The sequence below is a fragment of the Pan troglodytes genome, chromosome 5, assembly GCF_028858775.2.
Source record: "Pan troglodytes isolate AG18354 chromosome 5, NHGRI_mPanTro3-v2.0_pri, whole genome shotgun sequence".
Lineage (NCBI taxonomy): Eukaryota > Metazoa > Chordata > Mammalia > Primates > Hominidae > Pan > Pan troglodytes.
In genome coordinates this window covers 144590917-144611117 of record NC_072403.2, presented here as the reverse complement: position 1 = coordinate 144611117, position 20201 = coordinate 144590917, and the positions used below count along the sequence as shown (strand labels likewise).

The following is a 20201-nucleotide window of genomic DNA, read 5'->3' as shown; positions in this document are numbered from 1 at the left end:
ATTTAATGTAAAGTTTTTCCAGTGAAACAAAACGTAAGAATCTGAGTTTGTTTTTCAAAGATCACTAAATTTTAGTTATGATTATATCACATTTTCCAAAATGTGTGGCAGTTTTTGCCCTCCTTGCCCTGAGTGTTGGTGCACTGGACACTTTTATTGCTGCAGTATATGAGCATGCGGTGATATTACCAAACAGAACAGAAACACCTGTTTCAAAAGAAGAAGCTTTGCTCCTGATGAACAAGAACATAGATGTTTTGGAGAAAGCAGTTAAGCTGGCAGCGAAGCAGGTATTACCCTTTTATACTTGTAAAGGAGACTTGCAGTTTGTTCAAAGAGTATTTGGAATTCATGACAAACTTTTTTGCCCCACTTGTTTCAAGCAGGGTGCACATATCATTGTGACCCCAGAAGATGGAATCTATGGTTGGATCTTCACCAGGGAGAGCATTTACCCCTATCTAGAGGATATACCAGACCCTGGAGTGAACTGGATTCCATGTAGAGACCCCTGGAGGTAATATCATATCATTAATTTCTAAACAAAAAGTTGTGATTTGGTAAAACACCAACAGTAAACTCACTGAACTTGACTGGTAATTGTGTTGATAAATAGTCAATCTGTGGCATAGGATGTAGGTGCTTTTTTTTCCCTGTAATTTCAACTTTTAGTTTAGATTGAGGGAGTACATGTGCAGGTTTGTTACATGGGCAAATTGCATGACGCTGAGGATTGGGGTACAATGATTGCACCACCCAGCATAGTATCCAACAGGAAGGTTTTCAGCCCTTGCCTTCCTCTCTCTCTCTCCCCTCTATTAGTTCCCAGTGTCTATTGCTGTCATCTTTATGGCCATGAGTTCCCAATGCTTAGCTCCCCCTTATAAGTGAGAACATGCAGTATTTGGTTTTCTGTTCCTGTGTTAACTTGTTGAGGATAATGTCCTTTGTTGCTGCAAAAGACATGATTTTGTTCCTTCTTGTGGGCACCTAGGTTAATTCCATATCTTTGCTGTTGTGAAAAGTGCTGCAATGAACATACAAGTGCACGAGTCTTTTTGGTAGAATGATTTCCTTTCCTTTGGGTATATACCTAGTAATGGGATTGTGAGTCGAATGGTTGCTGTGTTTTAAGTTCTCTGAGAAATCTCCAAACTGCTTTCCACAATGGCTGAACTAATTTACATTTCCACCAATAGTGTGTAAGTGTTCCCTTTTCTCCATAGCATCTTTTATTATTTGACTTTTTGTTAACAGTCATTCTGACTGGTGTGAGATGATATCTCATTGTGGTTTTGCTTGGCATTTCTCTGATGATAAGTGATGTTGAGTGTTTGTTCACGTGTTTTTTGGCCACTTGTATGTCCTCTTGAGAAGTGTCTGTTCATGTCTTTTGCCCACTTTTCAATGGGGTTATTTGTTTTGGTTTTGCTTATTGATTTAAGTTCCTTATGGATTCTGGATAGTAGACCTTTGTTAGATGCCTAGTTTGCAAATATTTCCTCCCATTCTGTAGGTTGTCTATTTACTCTGTTGATAGTTGCTTTTGCTGTACAGAGCTCTTTAGTTAAATTAGGTCCTACGTGTCAAGTTTTGTTTTTGTTGCCATTGCTTTTGAGGACTTAGTCATAAATTATTTTCCAAGGTTCATGTCCAGAATGGTGTTTCTTAGATTTTCTCCTAGGATTCTTATAGTTTGAGGTCATACATTTAAATCTTTAATCCATCTTGAGTTGATTTTTGTACATGGTGAAGGATAGGGGTCCAGTTTCAATCTTCTGCGTATGGCTAGCCAGATATTCCAGCACCTTTTGTTGAATAAGGAGTCCTTTCCCCATACTTATTTTTGTGAACTTTGTTTGAGCTACAGATGGCTGTAGGTGTGCGGCTTTGTTTCTAGGCTCTCTATTCTGTTCTATTGGTCTATGTGTCTGTTTTTCTAACAGTACCATGTTGTTTTGATTACTGTAGCCTTGGGTAATGTGATGCCTCAGGCTTTGTTCTTTTTGTTTATGATTGGTTTGGCGATTCAGGCTCTTTTTTGGTTCCATATGAATTTTAGAAATTTGTTTCTAAATCTGTGAAAAAATGACATTGGTAGTTTGTTAGAAATAGTGTTGAGGCTGGGTGCTGTGGGTCATGCCTATAATCCCAGCACTTTGGGAGGCCAAGGCAGGTGGATTACTTGAGATTAGGAGTTTGAGAACAGCCTGGCCGACGTGGTAAAACCCCATCTCTACTAAAATACAAAAATTATCTGAGTGTGGTGGTGTGTGCCTGTAATCCCAGCTACTCGGGAGGCTAAGGCATGAGAATTGCTTGAACGATAGAGTGAGACTCTGTCTCAAAAAAAAAAACAAAAAAAGAAGAAAAGAAATAGTGTTGAATCTGCAGATACTGCTTATGTTTCATAGTGTATATCATCTGGCATATCTCCTGTTTGGTAAATTACTTGAGATACTGATGACTAGTTGGTTATTTGTTGCAATTGTCTTTCAAGAATAGTAGGTGTGACCAGGCGTGGTGGCTCACACTTGTAATCCCATCACTGTGGGAAGCCAAAGCAGGAGGACTGCTTGAAGCCAGAAGTTTGAGACCAGCCTGCGCAGCAAAGCCAGACCCTATTTCGGCAAATAAAAAAATTAGCCAGGTGTGGTGGCTCACACCCATAATCCCAGCTACTCGAGAGGCTGAAGCAGGAGGATCACTGGAGCCCAGGAGTTTGAGGCTGCAGTGAGCTATGATTGCACCACTGCACTCCAGCCTGGGTGACAGTAAGACCTTGTCTTAAAAAAAATAGTAGGTATAGGCCGGGTGTGGTGGCTCACGCCTGTAATCCCAGAACTTTAGGAGGTGGAGGTGGGCAAATCACCTGAGGTCAGGAGTTCGAGACCAGCCTGGCCAACATGGTGAAACCCCATCTCTACTAAAAAATACAAACATTAGCTGGGTGTGGTTGTGCATGCCTATAATCCCAGCTACTCGGGAGACTGAGGCAGGAGAACTACTTGAACCCAGGAGGCAGAGGTTGCAGTGAGTCGAGATCACACCACTGCACTCCAGACTGGGCAACAGAGTGAGACTCCATCTCAAAAAGAAAAATAGTAGGTATATACACAATTTTTATAGTAAATGTGTTTAATTGGGTGTGAACAAAGTGAAAAAGTTGGAATATCTAGAACCTGTGTCCCAAATACAAGTAAGTTGGTTCATCCATGGACACCTGCCTCCTTCACAGGAAGAGTAAAAAGATGAATGAGCCTGTTTCCAAAGAGTTTTGCTATCACTATCATTCAGAATGCAATCAATATGGCCAATGGAAATTGTATAGGACTTGAAAAAGGAAGCCCTACTTCTGGGACCACATTTTACGACCACCTAGCTGAGTGATGTAAGCGTATAACCTAAATGCTTAACATTTCTGTTTCTTTATCTGTAAAACAGGGATAATAGAGTCCCTTAATTCTCTTACAGCTCAGACAAGAGTAATGAAGTAATACACATGGAATTTGTACATTGTAATGCAATCTCCATTGCTAGCTGTCACTATTCCTTTTTTTTTTTTAACAGAAGGGACTGAGTCTGAACTTCTTTGTGTTCTTGTCCTTTGAGAGACTTTAGTAATTATTAGTAGATGTAATTTAGGCATAACTTTCTTAAAGAAAATATGCATAATAAATATGATATCTGTGAAATAGATTATTTTAGTTGTATTAACTTTTAAAAATAGTTTAAGATTATTTCTTTAAATGGCAAAATTGATGGGTTAAGAAGTCATTTAACTTGCTAATTTTAAATTTACATGCACCTGTTTAGAACTACACCTATTGTGCAAAAAGAGAAACTTCTTTGATAATTTTACCGATGTGAAATTAAGTGGAAAGTCATGCTTAATGGTGCAACATTCAGGCTCAGCTATGTGAGTCAAACCTCACTCTGGGATTTTGCCCTTTGGAAAAATATTCTCTAAACATTGCATGGTCTGTGTTTACAGAAACCATGTCACTATGACTCAACATCTACTTGCTTATGAGGCGTTTCCCAGAACAGGAAGGGATCATTATTTGCTGCAGTTGATGAGGCTTACACGATAATGTATTGTATTTGACTGGGCTAATGAAACTGACTTTTCCAGGGAAAAGATATCCATAAATTTGATAATTAGCTATCGATAAATTATTTTAATTTGGGAAAGTAGGTGACTGATGAAATGTCAACATTATGAACTCTTACACCTACTTATTCAAATGACAACCTTTCAGTTTTGTGTTACAAAAAGGAGAAATCCAGTATTTAATATAATGATAATATTGGAAAAGAAAGTCAGTTTTCTCCCTGGTGATATTTATCCCTGAAGACAATAGTAGAGAGGCATGCGGTCATCCTTGTGTGTTTAAATATTTAGAATGCTGACATGTCAAACAGTTCCATGGGCTTTTTTCATGAGTAACTAGTAGGAAATATTACATAACTCAAATTATTTAGTCAAGAAAAGAAAAATTAAACAAAGGACATAATAAACTTATTAAAGGTCTTAATGAATATGAATATTAATAGTATTTCTCTGTTTTTTAAGAAGAAAATAAAAAGAAAAGGTCTAAACCAGTAGGCCATTAATCTGTCCTTTTTATTCAAAGGTTAGTTTAACCTCAATTGCAGAGGGGCTGTGAGTTCATAGAGAGACATGGAATGGCCTCTAATCACACAATCCATAATAGCAATTTTCATTTACTGAGCACTTACTTGGTCCCAAGAACTGTACCTGGTATACTATACCCATTATCACATTCAATTTATGTAGTTGGCATTACTATTTGCGTTACAAATATGTGAAAAAAGGAAGGCTTATGATCTCATGATTGATCATTAGATTGGCTAGAATTAAAACAGCTATGTCCTTTAACTGTGCTAACGGAATGGACTCTAAGGGCCTAGATGAACCATATTATAATAAAATTTTTAGTGACTAGCAAATCCACTTATTTGACAGAGTGAGCTGGTTGCTAAACATTTTTTGTCTTATTTTCTGCTGAAATCTGCCTCACTTTAACTTCCTTTCGTCTTTTTCCTGCATTCTATGCTATGTTCACACATATGACCCATCTCCTATAAATTAAGCCTTTCAAATATTTGAAGCCAGCTATCACCATGCTACATTCTCTTCTTATACCAAGGATAAATATCTTTAATATGGATGGACTTGGTAAAACAATTTCATGTCTGTACGTATCTCAGGATTTCTCATGTGGATCCACTAAGGCAGAAAGGAAGCTATTGTTTTACATTTGACAGATGAAGAAACTGAGTCAGTACAGTGAAGTGCTTTTTATTTTTTATTTTAATTTTTAACATTTCCACTACTTACAGCTATATTTGTTTTTTATAGAGACAATCTGGAGGGTACAAACTATTTACTGTCACCTGGCATTTCTGTTTCCAACCACATCTCATATCAGCAAACTTGTACAAATTATGGCTTGGATTATAGAAAAGGTCCTCTCCATTAGCAGAATCTGCTAAATTTCAAGTGCTTCATATATCTTCCTGGGAGCACTTCATAAGAGAATGTGCTGCTTCTTTTCATCCTCCTCTTCCTCCTCCATCTTTTCTTTCCTTCAGTCTTGTACTGTAATCTGGAGTTTGGCATAGTAAATTAGGTTAGCTTTCAGGAATATAAACACTGTATCACATGAGAGTTTTAAAATATTTTCTGTTGATTCTTGACCTAGAGCTGTTGTGTTTTGGGCAATGGGCAAATAAAGTATCACTTTGGTATTTCAGAAATCACTAAAATATAGTAAGTTTGAGGAAATGTCTATTGAATTAGATTCGGCAACACACCAGTGCAACAAAGACTCAGCTGCCTGGCCAAGGACAACTCTGTCTATGTCGTGGCTAATATTGGAGACAAGAAGCCATGCAATGCCAGTGACTCTCAGTGTCCACCTGATGGCCGTTACCAGTACAACACTGATGTGGTGTTTGATTCTCAGGGAAAACTGGTGGCACGCTACCATAAGGTGAGCATCACTTGTGCCTTAGCTCAACTTGTTACTTCTTCTGTGTGCTTGTGGTATGTATGTGTGTTTGTTTGTTGAATGTTGGGGAGAGAACTGTTATAGATGCATCTTATAATTATTACATCATAGTTGAAAAGGAGATTTAATTCAGTTCCATATAACTGTTCTGGGTTTGCATTTATCATAAAACAGAATATGGTAGAGTATTTAAATGGATGTGACAATAGCCACACAAAGCTTTTAATGTTCTCTGAAAAAGAAGTAAACATTCTGTTTCATTCATGATTTAATATCAGGTTCATTTTTTAGCCCAATTTGTTAGCATTTCATACTAAGCTACCATGTATTCCATTAGGACTTTTTTGATTGCAATGAAAACAAAACCTCAACTGAAAATGGCTTTAAAAAGATGGAAATTTCCTTGCTTATGCACATGTAAAAATGTGTATCATAGAAAGGACAGGTCTCATTTCAGTGCAGTCTGACACTCAGAGGCTCCAAAGTTATCATCCACCCCTCTAGCTCTCCTAGCCCTTTGTTACAGCTTCTTTCTCAGGGGAACTCTCCTTTTAGAAGCCACATTGCTGGAGCAACACAAAATTCACATCTTTATCAACAAAATCTACAGGAAGGGTGTATTTCTCCCTCCTAGAACCCTGCAAAGGCCTTATCACTCCTTGATTCAATTAGATGACGTGCCTTTCCTGAGCTAATCACCAAAGGATGAAGGATAGGCTGCCACATGGGAGGAGAAAGGAGGAGCAAGAGGCTACCATGGACCACAGAGGTGGGAAGTAGCTCTCCCCAGAGCACACACATGCACACAACAGGCCAAACAAAAACCTGAGCAAAACATATGCTGTACTCCTGAGCCCAGGTTAAGTAGAGTTTTGGAAAAAGAATCAGGCTGAAAAATAAAATAAAATTACGAATGGCTTACTAATTAATAATATGTAGCAACTGCATTGTCTAAATTAATTTTCAATGGACTTCACTTCTATAAACCTGGCAGTATCATTGGGACACATGACAAAGCTTATTTTATTAACATGGTAGTGCTGTTGAAATTTAAAGAATACAGTGGAAAACAATCTGAGAAGTGTAGGATTCAAGATTTCAACCTGTGATTTTAAGATACACATTTTCACATTTTAAATATCATTTGTACATGTGGTTTCATTCATTGGTTGTAAAAAAAATAAAGTTTTTTTATTAATGTCACAGTAAGCAAATTTATAGATGGTGGTATATTGGGGATGATTTTTACAAATGTATGTGTAACAGTTTTATTTTGTTGTTGTTGATGATTTTGGAAATGGAATCTTGCTCTGTTGCCCAGGCTGGAGTGCAGTGGCGCGATCTCGGCTCACTGCAACCTCGGCCTCCTGGGTTCAGGGGCTCCTCCTGCCTCAGCCTATGAGTAGCTAGGATTACAGGCATATGCCATCATGCCTGGCTAATTTTTTTTTATATTTGTAGTACAGACAGGATTTTACCACATTGGCCAGGCTGGTCTTGAACTCCTGACCTCAAGTGATCCACCCGCTTCAGCCTCCTAACGTGCTGGGATTACAGGCGTAAGCCACCCCACCTGGCCTATGTGTAACACTTTTAAACCTGCATGTCAACATACATGAGAGGAAAGATTTAATGGGGAAAGACTTAATTGATCACATCTATTTGGCAGTTTTCTTATTAATTTTCTTCTTCTTTGCTTTTTATTAACAGTACAATCTTTTTGCACCTGAAATTCAGTTTGATTTCCCCAAGGATTCAGAACTTGTGACTTTTGACACTCCCTTTGGGAAGTTTGGCATTTTTACTTGCTTTGACATTTTTTCTCATGACCCAGCTGTGGTGGTGGTGGATGAGTTTCAAGTTGACAGCATTCTCTACCCCACAGCATGGTACAACACGCTGCCCCTCCTCTCGGCTGTTCCCTTCCATTCAGCATGGGCCAAGGCCATGGGAGTCAATCTACTTGCTGCAAATACCCACAACACCAGCATGCACATGACAGGTAACTCACGCGGGCCTGCACCAAGTGGGAGTGACAGTCTTAGGAAGGCTTCATTGATTTTCAAGCCACAGACTTTTGTTTAATAACTTAATTACCAATTTTAACATCACAAAATTAATAATAGCATTTGTTCCTACTTAAGGAACGTTCATTGTCCTTGTGAATAAAAGAGGCAAACATTATTATCTCAATTTTACTTGAAAGGAAATTGGAGCTGGAGGAAGTCACGTAAAAAAATCCAAGAGAGTTCTAAGAAACTTCCTAGCCAATGTGCATTAGTAATATCGAAATAAGTCTGGTTGTTTAAAGAGATAACCTACAGAGCAGAAGAAAATACTTGCAAACTATGCATTTAATAAAAATCTAATATCTAGAATCCACAAGGAACTTAAACAAATCAACAAACAAAAAACAAACTATCCCATTAAAAAATGGACAAAGGACATGAACAGACACTTCTCAAAAGAAGACATACATGTGGCCAACAAGCATGTAAAAATGCTCAACATCACTAATCATTACAGAAATGCAAATCAAAATCACAATGAGATACCACCTCGCTCCAGTCAGAATGGCTATGATTAAAAAATAAAAATCAAACAGATGCTGGCGAGGTTGTGAAGAAAAAGGAAACACTTATACACTGCTGGTGAAAATGTAAATTAGTTCAGCCACAGTGGAAAGCAGTTTGGCGATTTCTCAGAGAACTTAAAACAGAACTGCCATTCGACTCAGCAATCCCATTAATAGGTATATACCAGAAGGAATATAAATCATTCTACCATAAAGACACATGCACTTGTATATTAATTGCAGCACTTTTCGCGATAGCAATAACATGGAATCAACCCAGGTGCTCATCAACAGTGAAGTGGATAAAGAAAATGTGATACATATACACCGTAGAATACTACATAGCCATAACAGAGAATGAAATAATGTCCTTTGCAACAAGATGGATGCAACTGGAGGTCATTATCCTCAGCGAATTAACACAGGAACAGAAAATCAAATACCGCGTGTTCTCATGAGTTGAAGTTAAACATTGAGTACACATGAACACAAAGAGGGGAACAATAGACACCAGGGTTTACTTGAGGGGTGATGGTGGGAGGAGGGTGAGGATGGAAAAACTACCTATTGGATACTGTGCTCACTACCTGGGTGACAAAATCGTTTGCACACCAAACCCCAGCAACATGCAATTTACCCATGTAACAAACCTTCACACGTTCCCCTTCTATACCTAAAATAACAGTTGGAAGAAAAAAATACAAATAAATAAAAATATTTCAAGCATTAAAAAAAACTTGTTGAAGTGATAAAAATCTCTTTTGACTTAATCAGGTTTTTAGAGTTTCTCCTTTATCATATCCATGTTCAAAGTAATGCAGGCTTCCTTTTTAACTGTTTTGTTATTTGTTGAATAACAAATCCCAAACACAAATAAACTAAATCGTCAGTGGAGAGCTAAAATTATTCTTCACGTTGGGGGGATTTTCTAGTTTGTTGCTAAGTTAGCTTAAAACTATGCCCCGCATGTCAAATGATAATTTCAGTGCAAGTAGTACCTTATGGAGGACACAGAGTCAAATTGGAACTTAGGCCAATGTAACAGCTATCTCCTTAACTATCTTGAAAATATGCTTTAATAACTTTGTATTTAATTTCACATGGGAATATTCTATTAGTTGGTCACCATAACAAATCTGAAACCAATGTTTGTGTTTATGTTGCTTGTAGGGAGTGGAATCTACGCCCCAGAAGCAGTCAAGGTGTACCACTATGACATGGAAACAGAGAGTGGTCAGCTGTTGCTATCAGAACTGAAGTCTCGGCCCCGCCGTGAGCCCACCTACCCTGCAGCTGTTGACTGGCATGCGTATGCCAGCAGTGTCAAGCCATTTTCCTCTGAACAGTCAGATTTTCCAGGGATGATTTATTTTGATGAGTTTACCTTCACCAAGCTTAAGAGAAATACAGGAAATTACACAGCTTGCCAGAAAGATCTGTGTTGTCACTTAACTTACAAGATGTCTGAGAAGCGAACAGATGAGGTCTATGCCCTAGGTGCTTTTGACGGACTGCACACAGTAGAAGGCCAATATTACTTACAGGTAGAAATGCTTAAATATGTTAGAGTGGCCTTATTATCAGTTTTCCTTCTAGGTTGTCATTGCCTTTCTTTGAAAATTGGGCTGGATTTAGCCAATTATATAATTAGTAATGTTATATTTATCGCTGAATTTTGTCCCCAGAACACATTATTTGTTCAGTCTTAGCAAGAACAGAATTAGTTCTTTTAGTTGAAAGGCAAAAACATAAAGCAAATTGACTAGTTCTCAGCAGGCCAGGTTCAGGTTTCAAAAGCTGCAATTTCTGTGTATTCTCTTTTCCCATCAGGTTACTTTAGAGCAGTGTTTTTCAAATTGTCTTCAACTAAATCCAGAGAAAGAAGGATATTTTACCTCATAACCCAGTGTAGCCAAGTGGATGTGTGACTGAATAAAAAGAAGATATTTAATTGAAATAGTTTATGAAATAATGTAAAATAGAATTAGAAATAGCTATTATTATGTGCAATGCACTCTGATTTTTAAAATCCTAGTCTATTCTATTTGACTTCAGTATAAAAATTGTTAATCCTGACCCACTATATTGATTTTAGGATTCACTAATAAGTTGTTACCTGCAGTTTGAAAAATACTTCTTATGAGGCAATTTAAATATGCATTTATAGTTTGAAATTGCATTATTTAGCTGAGAAAATATTTGCAAGTTTTCTGACTCCTTCTCTTTTCTTTTCTTCCATAGATATGCACATTACTGAAGTGTCAAACCACTGACCTGGAAACGTGTGGAGAACCTGTGGGGTCAGCTTTTACCAAGTTTGAAGACTTCTCCCTCAGTGGCACATTTGGAACGCGTTATGTTTTCCCACAGATCATTCTAAGTGGGAGTCAGCTTGTCCCTGAAAGACATTATGAGGTAGGAGGTGTGCAGGATGGTAAATTCCTTTGAGCAGAGCAGATGGGTAGCGCAGCATAATGAAAATCTTTGAAATAATGAGAGTATAGCAATATCGTGGTTCACATTCTACAAGAAACACCTTAAAGATGTGGAAACTATGATATGGAATATAAATTGTGGTTTTAGATTGCCATTAGGCTGTGATGGAGAATTTGGGGTTCATTTTTTTAACATAAATGTGATGTTGATATTCAAGGCAACAGGAAATTCACAGAGAAGCTAAAATAAAAATGTTGACTGCTGATAATGGCAATAATGTCATTTGCATGGTGTAGAAGGTGCAAATTAAATACATTAAATAATGCATCTACAACTTATTTTCTGGGTATACTATTTTGAGAAGTTGTTATAATTATAGTAATAACTAATATTTTGTATAGTGTTTCATGAGTTTGAAGAACATATTTTTATACATATTATTTGACCACCTGTGCAACAAATTTGTTGGCTGCACTTTCACACAAAGTCCCTCTACTTTCAGACTTGAAACATGAACCTGGGTCTTCCAACACCAAATCCTGTGTGATTTTTACCATTCTACACTGCTTTAGGAGGAGTGATCTTGCCAGAGAAGAGCTCTAGGTTGTAACCTAAACTCTGCACTGAAGTTAACCCTTTGCTTTCTTTGACCAGATTTCAAGAGATGGACGCTTGAGGAGCCGAAGTGGAGCCCCTTTGCCTGTCTTAGTTATGGCCCTGTATGGAAGAGTGTTTGAGAAGGACCCTCCACGCTTAGGGCAGGGATCTGGGAAATTCCAGTGATCTCCTTTAGCCGAGCCCTTTTAGGATTAGCCTGGCTAAGAAAGGAAGAAAGAAAAGAGATCCGTTAGTGTCTGTTTAGAAAAGATGTCATAAACTTACAGAAACAAATATAATAAACTGAAGCAGATTTGAAAAGCAACAAGTGTGTGTGCAAATTTCACATTTTACATGTTTGGTATAGCACAGGTTCATTTATGGGAGCCGCATTCATCCTCCATGTATGTGAGTTTAAGTATATGTAAGTATGTATATGTATAGTGGAACGTATATTTAAATAGGAGGAGGTCCTAGAAAAATCATTTTGCAGTAACTGCACTAATGTATGCAAGTGTTGTTTCCATCATATGATGGTTAATTTTATGTGTTGATTTGACTGGGTCATGAGATGCCCAGATAGCTGGTTAACCATTGTTTCTGGGTGTGTCTGTGAGGGTGTTTCAAGGAAGAGAACAGCATTTGAATTGGTGGACTGAGTAAAGCAGACGGTCCTCCCCAGTATGGATGGTCATCGTCAAGTCCCTTGAGGGCCTGCAGAGAAAAACAAGAAGGAGGAGGTTTGAATTCATTTTCTGCCAGACTACTTGAGCTGGATAGAGATCTTCTCCTGCCTTCATGTGCTCCTGGTTCTCAGGCCTTCAGGCCTGGACTGGAATTGACACCATCAACTCTTCAGCTCTCAGGCCTTCGAATGACACCCCTGGCTTTCCTGCATCTCCAGCTTGCAAATGGCAGACCAGACCGTGGGATTTCTCAGCCTTCATAACTGTCTGAGCCAATACCTTATCATAAATCTCTTTCTCTCTCTCTCGCCTGTTGGTTCTGTTTCTCTGGAGAACCCTGACTAATGCACTTCATTTGTAAATACATAGGATGAACTTTGAATATGCAGAGGGTATTTGATTCCAGCCAATTAAGATACAGGAAATTAAAGAATAAGGACATCTTTTAAAGTAACTATGAACAACTTTTTAGCTAGTATTGTCCCTTTAGTCATGACTAATTTGACTCCTATGTTCTATTTATATGGAAATTGGATACTTGAAATGGATTTTTTTTTTAATTTTTTTGAGACCGAGTCTCACTCTGTCCCCCAGGCTGGAGTGCATGCAGTGGCACGACCTCGGCTCACTGCAGCCTCTGCCTCCCTGTGTAGGGAAAAGAAAGAGAGATCAGACTGTTACTGTGTCTGTGTAGAAAAGGAAGACATAAGAAACTCCATTTTGAACTGTATCCTGAACAATTGTTTTGCCTTGAGATGCTGTTAATCTGTAACTTTAGCCCCAACCTTGTGCTCACAGAAACATGTGTTGTATGGAATCAAGGTTTAAAGGATCTAGGGCTGTCCGGCGTGTGCCTTGTTAACAATATGTTTACAGGCAGTACGCTAGGTAAAAGTCACCGCCATTCTCCATTCTCGATTAACCAGGGGCACAATGCACTGCGAAAAGCTGCAGGGACCTCTGCCCAGGAAAGCCGGGTATTGTCCGAGGTTTCTCCCCACTGAGAGAGCCTGAGATATGGCCTCTTGGGACGGGAAAGACCTGACCGTCCCCCAGCCCGACACCCGTGAAGGGTCTGTGCTGAGGAAGATTAGTAAAAGAGGAAGGCCTCTTGCAGTTGAGATAAGAGGAAGGCCTCTGTCTCCTGCATGCCCCTGGGAATGGAATGTCTCGGTATAAAACCCGATTGTACATTTGTTCTATTCTGAGATAGGAGAAAACCGCCCTGTGGCTGGAGGCGAGACATGTTGGCAACAATGCTGCTCTGTTACTCTTTATTACACTCTGGCCTACATGCACATCCAGGCATAGTACCTTCCCTTGAACTTATTTGTGACACGGATTCCTTTGCTCACATGTTTTCTTGCTGACCTTCTCCCCACTATCACCCTGTTCTCCTGCCGCATTCCCCTTGCTGAGATAATGAAAATAGTAATCAATAAATACTGAGGGAACTCAGAGACCGGTACCCATGCGGGTCCTCTGTATGCTGAGCGCCGGTCCCCTGGGCCCACTATCCTTTCTCTATACTTTGTCTCTGTGTCTTATTTCTTTTCTCAGTCTCTTATCCCATCTGACGAGAAATACCCATAGGCATGGAGGGGCTGGTCCCCTTCATCCCTGGTTCAAGTGATTCTCTTGCCTCAGCCTCCCAAGTAGCTGGGACTTCAGGCACACGCCACCACACCTGGCTAATTTTTTATATTTTTGGTAGAGATGGGGTTTCATCATGTTGGCCAGGCCAGGCTGGTCTTGAACTCCTGACCTCAAGTGATTTGCTATCCTTGGCCTCCCAAAGTGCTGAGATTACAGGTGTGAGCCACAGGGCCAGCCAAAACAGAAATTTTTTAAAAAATAAATTAGGTCAGCTGGGTGCGGTGGCTCACACCTGTAATTCCAGCACTTTGGGAAGCTGAGGTGGACAGATCACCTGAGGTCAGGAGTTTGAGACCGGCCTGGCCAACATTGTGAAACCCCATCTCTACTAAAAATACAAAAATTAGTTGGGGGTGGTGGTGTGTGCCTGTAATCCCAGCTACTCGGGAGGCTGAGACAGGAGAATCACTTGAATCCAGGAGGCGGAGGTTGCAGTGAGCTGAGACCGCATCATTGCACTCCAGCCTGGGGCAAGAAAAGCAAAACTCCGTCTCAAAAAATAAATAAATAAATAAATAAATAAATAAAATAAAATAAAATAAAATAAAATAAAATAAATTATGTCGTTCAGATCACATCTCATTTCCTTCTGAAATTATTCTGTTCTGAAATCTACCCAATCTTGATTGAGCCCTTCTCAGTGGTCAGGGGTTTATTGCAGGCTGTGCCAGGCTGGGAGCTTCCTAGACAGGACCACCATGTCACCTTTTCCCCAGATACCTCTGGCCCACTGTCTTGGCTCTCTTAGTCATTTTTCTGGTTGGTCACTGATTAACTCTGGAAAGAGATATGCTGAAGAGCAGCTGGGTTCTCTGGGTTATGTAGGAGACACCTCTTATGTCCACAGAATGTTTGACAAACGCATTTCTGAACTTTTCCTAGGTGTTTATTTCCACCTGCTATAATTCAGTCCAGTACCAGTAAGTCAGAGATATTCTGGGTGGCAGAAAATGTACTCGGTTTCCCCCTCCCATTTTTCCTGGATTCTCTCTTCAGGGACTATCACTCTCGGATCTTAGGTTTGTGCCCCCGATTCCTCTGTGTGCAGTAGGTGGGCATCTTCCCTCTTTATCGCCTTACATTTGTTCCTTCTAGAATTCTTTCTTCTCTTTCCTAAGCCAGTTGTCTGGAGGCTGCATTATGCACTCTGGTTGCCCCAGCTTCCTTGGCACCTCTCACCTCATGGCATTTTTATGTAAGCTGACTCCTGCCCCCCTCTCTTTATTAAAAGGAACTTTAAAATCAAATCTCGGGGCAGGCTACCGTAACTCACACCTGTAATCTCAGCACTTTGGAAGGACAAAGCAGGCAGATGGCTTGAGCCAAGGAGTTTGAGACCAGCCTGGACAATATGGCAAAACCCTGTCTCTACAAACAATAACAACAACAGCAAATTAGCCAAGTATGCTAGTGTGATCCCAGCTACTGGAGAGGCTGGGGTGGGAGGATCACTTGAGCCCAGGAGTTGGAGGATTACTTGAGCCCAGGAGATAGAGGCTGCAGTGAGCCAAGATTGTACCACTGCCCTCCAGCCTGGGCAATAGAGTGAGACCTTGTCTAAAAAAAAAAAGTCAAATCTCATGGTCAGTTCTCAGCTCTTACTAAGCCTGTACTTCTTGGAGTAATTTTACCCCCCACACTTTAATGCCTTTCGCTTTTTATTTTCGTTGACCTTTTTGTCTCTTCTCCCTCCTCCAACCACATTTATTTTGTTTGTCATTGATATAAATGATGCACTCTGCTAGACTCAGCTCTCACAGCTGTATCTTCCTCATCTAAAATCTTTCTATGGATAGCGAAGCCACTCTTATGGCTTTAATTAATATTTCTGATACAGCAGAGTATAACTCACTGGTAAACAAAAAAATTTTTTCTTTCATGAGAGCAAGTTCAAGCCACATCATCATGTTTACAGGCTACATTAACAATGCAAAAATAGTTTTATTAAGTCCTATGCAGAGATATGTATTCTTGTAACATTAGCAATTTGTGATATTACAGTTCCTGGCTTATAACTCCCATATCCTTTGTTAGGGTTTTTTGTTTGTTTGTTTGTTTGTTTTAACATTAGGGGGTTTTAGGCCTCAGGAGCAGGCCTCATGAAACAGAATCTCCCTCTCTGACCTTACCCTGTCCCCCCTTTACCTACCTAAGGCAGAACTATAATCTGATTGTGGCTCAAAAGACCCTCATTTCAGAGAGGGTCCCACCCCATACCCTAGAAGAAGAAATGCTATAAAGAGATGTCAAGACAAACCTGAACAGACAAGCTTTACTGGGTTTCCCCACTCAAACTGTTAGTATGGGATCATAACCTTTTTGCCCAGTCGCATTTCTACATGGTTGTCAATCGTGACTATGTAATGAAGCTCCCATAAAAACACAAAAGGACAGGGTTCGGAGAGTTTCCTTACAGCTGAACACGTGGAGGGTTCCTGGAGGGTGGCACACCTAGGGGTGCGTAGAAGGCTCTCCAGTCCTTCCCCCATACCTTGCTCTATGCACCTCTTCATTTGTATCCTTTGTAATATCCTTTACAATAAGCCACTAAAGGTAAGTGTTTCCCTGAGTTCTGTGAGCCACTCTAGCAAACTAATTGAACTCAAAAAAAAGGGGTCATGGAAACCCCAACCCAGAGCCATTTGGTCGGAAGATCTGGAAGCCCAGACTTGTTATTGGTGGGAAGGAGGGGGCGGTTTTGTGGGACTGAGCCCTTAACATGCGGGATCTGATGCTATCTTTGGATAAATAGTATTTGGATTGAACTGGAAGATAGCCAGCTGATGTCTGATGTAGTCAATTGTTTGCTTTCTAGTGGGGAGAAATCTCCACCTACTTGGGAGTAACCAGTCTTTTGTGTTAGTTGTTGTGCTATGAGACCAGAGGAAAAATGGATTGTTTTTCCTAAAACCAGATTAATGTCAACAAAAGAATTGACATTGTGTTGTAGCCACTAAATATTAAAATATGGGCGTATATTTCGAGTAGCAATGCAGAGGCCGACTGCCAATCAATCTTTTATCAGACACAAGTATATGGACACACTTTTACATGCTGTGCACATGGCTTTTCAGAGTTCACCAGGTGAAGTGCAAGAGGCAGTGCCCACTCCACTCAGTCCTTGCTCTTCCCTCCTTTTCCCTTGTTTCTGGTTCTCTCTGCGTAAGCTGGGCAGGACTTGCTTCTGAGTTCCTCTGGGGACCTGCTGCCTGGGGTGGGGTGATCACTGCTGTGCTAGCAAAATCCAGAATACTGTGGGTCTTGCCCTATTCTGGACAGTGCGATGTCATGTTTTCCTTGCAAAAGGCAATCTGCTCCATCTATGCAAGTTTGGTTGGAGGAGTCTGGAGGTATCAATTAGGGCTTTTGTCTACACTCAAAGTCATTTCCTTGGAGACAATTCTCCCAGTTTCTACTTTGTGTGAGCAGAAGGGCTGCATTTGGGGACCTTGGCTGGCTGTAGCAGTAAGGTTAAGGATCCAGAGAACCAGCCTAGGAGTTGTAGTAGAGGCTGCTGGTGCCTCCCAGGTCCATGTCCTGCTGATGATACTCTACTGCAAGAACTGCACTCTTTCTATTTCTATTTCTTTCTTTCTTTTTTTTTTTTTTTTTTTTTTGAGACGGAGTCTCACTCTATCACCAAGCTAGAGTGCAATGGCGCAATCTCGGCTCGAGGCAACCTCCGCCTCCCGGGTTCAAGCAATTTTCCTGCTTCAGCCTCCCGAGTATCTGGGATTATAGGGCCCCTGCCCCCCACACCGCTCCCTTCCATGCCCAGCTAATTTTTGTATTTTTAGTAGAGACAGGGTTTCTCCATGTTGGTCAGGCTCATCTCAAACTCCTGACCTTTGGTGATCCTCCCGTCTCGGCCTCGCAAAGTGCTGGGATTATAGGCATGAGCCACCGCGCCCGGCCGAACTGCATTATTTCATCTGAAGATTTGCTCTCAGCTAGTACATGCTAGGTAGGCCAGAAAGCGTAGATTCATGTGGCAGAGACATGCTGGAGGAGGGACAAGGTTATTGGTCCTATGATTTAGTCTCAGTCTTTTAGTGAGCCTGTACCCCTGGGTTTATGAACTTCACTTGGCTTTTTTCTTCTGCCATTAGTTGGCATAAAAACAAGCTAGAGATGAGATTTTCCCTTTCTCCAAGTTAAAGATTAGAGTGGCTGGGGTTGGCATTTTTCCTTCCCCTAGGTAGGTTAGGCTCTGGTAAAATACTTTACTTTGAGGGCAGGCTTTTTTTAAGAAGAACAGACCAGAACTCTCAAGGTTGTCCACCCTGAGCCTCCACCAATTCGTCAATTACAGTTCAAGTGACCCCACGGTACTGGCGCCAGCCGCAGAGGACTCTGCTCCCAGTACACTCTTAACCTCTGTATCTGCCTATCTCTGCAGTTCTGAGGACCGCAGTTTATCCTGTGATCTCAATTCTCTGATGCATCCTAGAAAAGTTGTTGATTTTCATTTGTTTAGCTTTTTTCTTGCTGTGAGCATGGGAAAAATGACTGCCAAGCTCTTTATGAGTTGGACTAGAAACTCCATGGGAGGTTTAATATTTTTAATCTAAGAAGGTCAAGAAGTAATTTTTTAACCTCTTGGCAACTCATCTCAGTTTTAACTTTTATTTCAGTGCTTCCTTTTACAAATTGTTACATAATAATGACATCTTTTTGTGAAATATGTGGTATTCCCACCCACCTGGGCATGGAAAGGCCCTAAGAGGTCAGCAAGCAGTTAGAGAAGCTGGTGTTTACCGGAAACTCAGGAGAACCAGCCAACCACAACTCCTGGGTTACCTTGGCAATTGCAGAATAAATGCATTATAGTTACTAAAGTAAAAAATTAGATATGCCTGTTTGCAGATTGAACTATAAAAATACCATTCAAAGACAAATAGATCTAAAAATAAAATGGAAAAACATAAACACTAATTCTGTAAATATTATACTTAATGCACAACTGAAACAAAATTTGCCAGCTTACTCAATATCAAAATCTATGAACAGTTTTTCTATTTTATATCATTTCCCTCTCCTCTGTCTGGATCTCGCTCCCCAGCTCTCTTTTTTTTTTTTTTTGCTCTGATTCTTTATACACCTCTGTTGCCTCTGTGATAAGCAGCTTCAAAGATGGTTCCTAATGCTTTATTGGATAGAATACAACAAAAGTGATGAGGTGTTGCTTCCCCAATTACATTAGGAAGCATCCGTGGCTTCCATCTCCAGTGGGTTCACTTGCTGTCTGGCTCTAAGGGAATCCAGATACCATAATGCGGGCTGCCCTATGGTGAGGTTTGCATCACTAGGAACTCATGTCTCTGGGCAACAACCAATGAGGTCTTGATCCCTGCCGTCAGCCACATGAGGGAGCTTGGAGCTCGGAAGTGAATCCTTCTGGAGTCAAGCCTTGATATAACTAGCCCTGGCAGCTGCTTGACTGCAGCCTTGTGAAAGAGACCTTGGGCCAGAGGCACCAGCTAAACTGCCCCTGGATTCCTGACCCAGAGAAAGTGGGAGATGATGTATTTTTGCTTTTTGAAGCTGCTGAATTTGGGGATAATTTGTTATATAGCAATAGAAAATGAGTAACTCTTTTGTATTCCTCTTTGTCCTGGCTTCCCCATTTTGAGGAAAATAAAGTAAATCAAAGTGTAGAGCTGAAATATTCACATGAAAATAATAATAAAGTTTTAAAATTATTTGAATGTCTTGTGTTGACATTCCAAAATATATGAATTCCAAAAATTTATATGTTGAAGTCCTAACTGTCAGTATCTTAGAATGTAACCTTTTTTGGAAAAGGGGTCATTTCAGATCTAATTAGTTAAGATGAAGTTATACTGGAGTACAGTGGGCACTAAATCTAATTGGTCCTATGATTGAGTCTCAGTCTTTCAGTGAGCCTGTACCCCTGGGTTTATGACCTTCAGTTGGCTTTTTTCTTCTGCCCTTATTTGGCATAAAAACAAAGCAGGTGGATCACCTGAGGTCAGCAATTTGAGACCAGCCTGCCCAACACGGCGAAACCCTGTCTCTACTAAAAATACAAAAAATTAGCCTGGCGTGGTGGCGGGCGCCTGTAATCCCAGCTACTTGGGAGGCTGAGGCAGGAGAATCACATGAACCCGAGAGGCGGAGGTTGCAGTGAGCCGAGATTTCGCCACTGCACTCTAGCCTGGGTGACAAGAGTGAAACTCCATCTCAAACAAC

At 40.3% G+C, this 20201-nt stretch overlaps 1 protein-coding gene across 2 annotated transcripts; it reads left to right on the top strand.

Moving 5' to 3' along the window:
• VNN3 (vanin 3) lies at nt 1–13861 on the top strand. Of its 2 annotated transcripts, none has more exons than XM_009452022.4 (7): nt 1–290; nt 384–517; nt 5828–6020; nt 7749–8040; nt 9784–10157; nt 10855–11028; nt 11704–13861. In XM_009452022.4, exons 1-7 carry the CDS (start codon nt 78–80, stop codon nt 11830–11832), a joined length of 1509 nt encoding a protein of 502 aa, XP_009450297.1. In that variant the 5' UTR covers nt 1–77; the 3' UTR covers nt 11833–13861. The 2 variants fall into 2 exon arrangements, with proteins under 2 accessions (XP_009450297.1, XP_001169418.1); XM_001169418.7 differs by having other exon boundaries at nt 2–290; nt 387–517.
• Nucleotides 13862–20201: the final 6340 nt, after the last annotated feature.